The 6,601-nt window shown below is 45.5% G+C and overlaps 1 protein-coding gene across 1 annotated transcript; it reads left to right on the plus strand.

The window, feature by feature from the left end:
- Positions 1-115: 115 nt before the first annotated feature.
- Positions 116-5,670, plus strand: WFIKKN2 (WAP, follistatin/kazal, immunoglobulin, kunitz and netrin domain containing 2). Its single transcript, XM_005424595.2, has 2 exons — positions 116-770; positions 2,932-5,670. The coding sequence occupies exons 1-2, from the start codon at positions 570-572 to the stop codon at positions 4,441-4,443; spliced, it is 1,713 nt and encodes a 570-aa protein (XP_005424652.1). The 5' UTR covers positions 116-569; the 3' UTR covers positions 4,444-5,670.
- The last annotated feature ends 931 nt before the right edge of the window (positions 5,671-6,601 follow it).

The raw sequence follows: 6,601 nt of genomic DNA on the forward strand, positions 1-6,601 counted from the left end.
GTGTAGCCCCTTGCCGTGGGGAAATCCCCTGACTTCAGTCCCTGTTACTTACACAAGTTCCCTTTCAGAAGTAAATGCCATTCTTAGCATAGGGAAGTACTTTAGGTCTAAAGGGGTTAAGAAGGCCTCCCTGCATTCAGAAACATGCAGGGGTCCCACCATGCCAGTTCCAGCCTTTTGAACTCTTTCCAGCTTTTTTTTCTTGCAACAAATCTGTCTGACTGCCACCAGGACATAGGAAGCGTGTGCCTGTCAAAGAAATCAAGTTTACTTTTTCTGAGTTGTTAACAGAGGCAGGGTATAAATAGAGCTAACTCTGCTAGCACAAGTAGCATTTCTCTTAAAGTAAGGGGGTGACTTTCTAGGACCTTTAATCCAATGAGGTCCAGACCAAACTGCACTATCAACAGAGACAGCAGAGGAGCTTGCTGAAGTTTTTACTGAAGTCAGGTGCATCTGGGTTCCTCAAAAACTTAAGGCTTACTGAAAAGAAAAAAAAAAAGGCAACCCCAAGCAAAAAAGAACTACTTCCAACTTGGACACTACCACTGCCCTGGAGAAATTCTGAGATGTTGTTGGTGCTGTTCACTCGGTGGATGTGGATCTTGCTAGGGAAAAGCAGTGTCCTCTTGCTTCTGGAGGTCTCTCTGAAAGGGAGAGCCCTACCTCCAATCCGGTACTCCCATGCTGGAATATGCCCCAATGACATGAACCCCAACCTGTGGGTCGACGCACAGAGCACTTGCAAGAGGGAGTGCGACGCTGACCTGGTGAGTGATGCACATTTTTGTGTCTCTGCGTTACAGGTGCTGCTGGGGCTGCTCGGGGTGTTTGGTGGGAGCCTTCTGTCCCAGCTGCAAGGGCACTGGCACTGGGCAGGACCCAGTGCAGACAGTGCATGTATTGAATTGACCTGTGACCTATATAACATAGAAAAGGTTTGATGAGTTATCAGTTAAGAGGGGAGGTGTGTGCCAGCTGTCACTTTTGCTGGTGTGGGTATAACATTCACTCTCTTTGATCCTTTTCCTTGTTTTCATGTCAAAAGAAATATCTGAATTTGATACTCCAGAACTCAGCATGCCCTGGGGCCAATTGTAGTATTTTAACAGTGTAATTATGCTCTTTGTTGTTGGTGGCCATCATCAATGTTTTATATTCCTGGGAGGAATCCTGTATAAAATAGTTTGATTTGACATTTAAGTCATCAGCCTTTGCTGCATTTGAAGTGCAAATCTTACTTGGGGTGCAGAACAGGGCATGGCTAAAATGACCAGGCAGATGTTCTGTGGGATGCTCCCAGCTTAAAATGTGTTTAGCTTACCACCCTAAAATTCATTTTTCAACCTGTCAGCACTGCCAGCTCAAGCTGGCATTTGAAAATACCTGCTAGTCTTAATTCTTACATCATGTCCCATGACAAAGCATCTGCAGCCCAAACCTGGCTGACACAACATTTACTGTGCTGAAAAAAAGTGTTTGGGTTTGTGCTCTGTAGCCAGGTTGTTTCTGCGATGTTAAAAAGTGGTGGGGGGAGAAACTGACAAAAATTCTGACTATAAGTAAACAAAGACATTTACTCAGATGGATCCCATGTGTTAGGAATGAAGGTGCTCTTTTTACTTTTGCCATTCCCAAATAAGCTGCCTCTGTTCCAACTACCAGGTGTAGCAATGAACAGTTGAAACACTTTCAAAACCCCAGCAGCAGCAGCAGCAGTAGCAGATGATGATGTTTTAATAATTTACTGGTCAAAACCTGAAAGCCAGAAGCCACTGGTTACAAATATTCATTTTGCTTAGTGGCAGCACAGAGTCCTGGGACTTTGGATAGAGTGTACTGCAGGCAACCAAGGACTCTGCCAAGCCGCACTCCTTAACCTCAGCTGAAAACCTCCGCAATCCTGGTTTCTAGCTTTGCTTTTGAAACCAAGAAATGTGCAGCTGGAAATGGGGAAAGAGTTTTGATATTAGATCATCTTTTTCCCAGTAAGGAAAGGATACTGGACTCAAGAGAAGCTCTTTAGCTTAGTAGCTTAAAAACCATTTTGTTCTCACTTATGGAGAAAGCTAATGGATTTTAGTGGGCTTTTAGAGGTTTAACACATGGTAGAAGTGTGCCCTGTTGGGCACATGGGAGCAGTTTTCCTGGTCCCTTGAAGTAATCTATAACTACCCAGCAACCCTGGTTACACATATAAAATACCTTTTCTGCACAGAAGATGAAAATTCTGCTAAAATTAACCACAATTTAAGAGCTGGCTGTAGCCAAGGCAGGATGTAATAAATCAGTAGAAGAGTGATGCTGCATTTGAAAATAAGACTAAAATAGGACAGAGAAGCCATAATGAGCTGTTTGGGGTTTGTTTTTTTAAATACCATAGAAAAACTATTTTTGGAGCAAATATTACCTTACTTTTGAGATATTCTATTATTTCCTCTATAATGTGCACAATTACAAATCCTTGGCAGTTTCACCTCCAAGAGCTGGCTGTTAGTCTCAGGGAATTCAAATAGTACTTTACATACTTCTGTGGAAAATAAGAAGGATTACTGCCTACAGCCATATGATAAGACTTTCCATCTGCTCGTGTTTCTCAGGGCTTGTCCTCAGGCATTTCAGAAAGCATGGAAGGGGGTGGTTGGTTCATAGTCAAGCAATCCATGTGACTCTGGGGTAAAGACTTATGAGGAGGTGTGTGCTTAAGAAACAGAAATACATTTTCCTTCTCAAGAGTCTTCTTCTTTAGCACTTCAGAACCCCCTGAGAAATGCTGAGGGGATGTTTCTACTCACTGACAGCTGGGGCAATGAGTTTCAGACCATGAATATCTGTGGCAGAGCTGAGTTTCTGAGCTCTCTGCTTGCTGAGTCTCCAAAAAGGCCTTTACTCTGTTCCCAGTAATGATCAGGTTATTTTCCTTCCCCACAGGAGTGCGAGACCTTTGAGAAGTGCTGCCCCAATGTCTGTGGAACCAAGAGCTGTGTGGCTGCTCGGTACATGGACATCAAGGGGAAAAAGGGGCCTGTGGGGATGCCCAAAGAGGCAACCTGTGACCGCTTCATGTGCATCCAGCAAGGCTCAGAGTGCGACATCTGGGATGGGCAGCCCGTCTGCAAGTGCAAGGACAGATGTGAGAAGGAGCCAAGCTTTACCTGTGCCTCTGATGGACTTACCTACTACAACAAGTGCTACATGGATGCAGAGGCCTGCATCAAAGGCATTACACTCAACGTGGTCACCTGTAGGTACCATCTCACCTGGCCAAACACTAGCCCTATCCCCCCAGAAACAACAGTTCGCCCTACCACTGCCTATTCTGAAACAACAGTCATTGATATCCTGCCACCTGCACTGGTGAACAACCCCGTCCATCAGTCCGTCTACGTGGGAGAGACCGTCAGCTTCCTCTGCGACGTTTCAGGGAGACCCAAACCAGAAATCACATGGGAGAAGCAGGTCGATGGGAAGGACAAAGTCATCATGAAGCCAAACCACGTCAGAGGGAATGTCGTGGTCACCAACATCGCCCAGCTGGTCATCTACAACACACAGCTGCAGGATGCAGGAATCTACACCTGCACTGCCCAGAACACTGGTGGCCTCCTCCGGGCAGATTTCCCTTTGTCAGTCATCAGAGGAGAGCCCACATCCAAGGAAACTTCCCAGAACAAAACACATTTTCCAACCGACGAGTGCCTGAAGCAGCCAGACAGCGAAGACTGTGGGGAAGAGCAGACCAGGTGGTACTATGATGCCAAGAAAAACAACTGCTTTACTTTCATCTATGGGAACTGCAACAGCAACCTCAACCACTTTGAGACTTACGAGAGTTGCATGCTAACGTGCATGAATGGCCCCATCAACATCTGCAACCTGCCTGCCCTTCAAGGCCACTGCAAGGCCTATGAGCCAAGGTGGGCCTACAACAGCTTGACAAAGCAGTGCCAGTCCTTTATCTACGGTGGGTGTGGAGGCAATGAGAATAACTTTGAGAGCCGGGAGGCCTGCGAGGAGATGTGCCCCTTTCCGAAGAACACTCACTGCAAGGCCTGCAAACCCCGCCAGAAGCTGGTGACCAGCTTTTGCAAAAGCGACTTTGTCATCCTGGGCCGCATCACGGAGCTGACTGAAGACCAAGACTCAGGACACGCCCTGGTGACGGTGGAGGAGATTCTCAAGGATGACAAAATGGGATTAAAATTCCTGGGGAAGGAACCACTAGAAATCACGCTTTTGAACATGGACTGGAGCTGCCCATGTCCCAACATGACCACAGTGGATGGCCAGCTCATCATCATGGGGGACGTCCACAATGGCATGGCCATCCTACAGCCAGACAGCTTTGTGGGCACCTCCAGCATCCGGCGTGTGCGCAAGCTCCGCGAAGTCATTCACAAGAAAACCTGTGAGCTTTTGAAAGAGTTCCTGGGATTGCATTAACCTCCCTCACATGTGTGAGCTGCCCTGATCCATTAGTAGGGCTAACAAGTGCTAGGCTAGTGCCAAACTAAACACACTGTTTGAAGATACCCTGTAGGAATTATGTGGAACCCCTATTTTAATCCATTAATGATGCTTAGCAACAACATAGTTTGGTCTTTGGCAGGCATGTAAACCAGCAGCAAAAGGCCATTAATCTTGCATTGAAATCAATTTCTCCATATAGGAGTGCCATTTAGGTGACTCACTTCAGTAATTACAAAATTTTTATCTAGCTTCCATCATAAATTACAGAATTCATAACATTTGTTTGGCTACACAGCTAAGAAATATATAATGTCAATTTAATCTGTCTCAGTTTCAGTCTGATTTGTCGTTGTAACACGCTTGGCTTCTTACAGCAGCACTAATATTTCAAGAGAAAAGTCTGTCAATTATTGTCTCTATTTACAATTGTGCACATTTAACCAACGTATGCATGAGTTTTCTTCTTTTAATTGCAATTTTCCTTTTTTTTTCCTTTTAAAAACCTCATTTTTAAATTACAACTACTACCTATCTTGCAATCCTTACTGAAGGACAAACTCCCTTGATCCTATGCCCAGGACAACAGGTCCCTGTAAAAGCTCAAGGCACAATCTCACCCTGAAATGACATTTCTGTCACCAGAACAAGGTCAGCAAACACCCTCATCCCTATTTAGGTTTCAATCAATATATTGTCTATCACAAAAAATCCAAGCCAAGTCAGCAGTGTGCTGCCAACTGTCTTGCTTTTGAAAAGCTTTTACACCTGAGCATACACAGTGATTTATTGCTTATTTTCAGTAACAATCCTGCTTTTATAGATGAGAGAGCAAAATAAGAGGAGTCAGAACAAAATTCAACCTAGGAAAATGTGATACACAGTCTGCCAACTGCATTAGACAGACACAAAGCTCCTGAATCTGAACTGCACAAACATAAGCAGACAAAGCAGACAATTTAAAGGCTTTTATCAATGTCACCCTTTTAGAGCCTTTTTAGAATCTTTCAAACCTCAGAATACTCTTTCCACCAGGCCATAGTATACAGGTGTATGAATGAATTCCCTAAGACAGCCAGCACAGGCTGTGGGTGGGAGCAGGTGAGTATGCATAGGATCAATAATTTTAACATTTGTGTGTCCAAAAAATGTAACATTTGCCTATACAAAATCCTTAAATAAAGAAAAGGCTGATCATGGAAACATCCTGCCTTGCTGAGGACTGTGATTGCAGAGAAGGGGGGCGAACAAGACATAGTGAGCCTTGTCCCTGCTCCTTGCTCTGTGTGCCCAGCCAAGTGACTGTAGCAGGGCTTAGAGCTTGCTGCCCTACACAAAGGGCCAGTTCACGGCTGTAGAAGTGTCAAGACATGTCTGTGTGAGAAGAAGGAAGGGAGGAAGAGAGGCAGGAATGTGCAGCCAGTGCTGCCCCATGGTGCCATCTAACGGGCTCGCTGCAGGGTGGCTGAGGCTGGCAGTGGGTTCACATGCTGCAGGCCTGTGTTGGGACTAGGTACGGCAAGGGCTGAGGAAGGAGATTAAACAGGCAGATGTTGGACACCTGCACCCCCCAAAGCCTGTGCATGTTGAGTGTTTGGTTGTTGCAGGGAGGAAAACTCACAGCGAGAGAAACAGCATTGGATGTTAGCTCAGCTCTGCTTCCCCTAATTCCATGCTCTGCACCAGCAGCCAAACCATGGGTAGAGACCACTGCAGGATGGAGAATTGGGCTCTTCTCCCGGTGATTTGGGCTTGGTTTATTTCTGAAATGTTCCTGCAACAGGAACAGATCTAAATCTCCAGTTATTTGGGTAATTTCACAAGAAGATGTGTGGGAGGGAGAGAGGAGTCTGGACTAGGCTTTGCTGACCAAGAAAATATCTTCTGGGGTTTTTGTTGTACCTTTCCTAAGTGTATGTGAAAAAAAAATCCAAATAAAGGCCCCTAATGTTTGTGTATGTTCTTGTGGAGACCATTTTCTGCAGATGGGAGATGCTAGCCCTGCTGCCCTCTGAAGCAGCCAGCATGTCCACAAGATCATCCCTGGCTGTGGCAGCCACCACTGACCCATGGCTCATCTGCCATTTTTTGAGCAACCTGTAGGAAGTGGCATGTTCTTGCCATACTGACACAA

The sequence above is a fragment of the Geospiza fortis genome, unplaced genomic scaffold (genome assembly GCF_000277835.1).
Source record: "Geospiza fortis unplaced genomic scaffold, GeoFor_1.0 scaffold244, whole genome shotgun sequence".
Lineage (NCBI taxonomy): Eukaryota > Metazoa > Chordata > Aves > Passeriformes > Thraupidae > Geospiza > Geospiza fortis.

Excerpts from the sequence above, each read along its gene's own strand:
- WFIKKN2 (XM_005424595.2), top strand. The coding sequence starts at position 570 with ATGTTGTTGGTGCTGTTCACTCGGTGGATGTGGATCTTGCTAGGGAAA. Across the intron at positions 771-2,931 it reads GGGAGTGCGACGCTGACCTG|GAGTGCGAGACCTTTGAGAA; the intron begins GTGAGTGATGCA and ends CCTTCCCCACAG.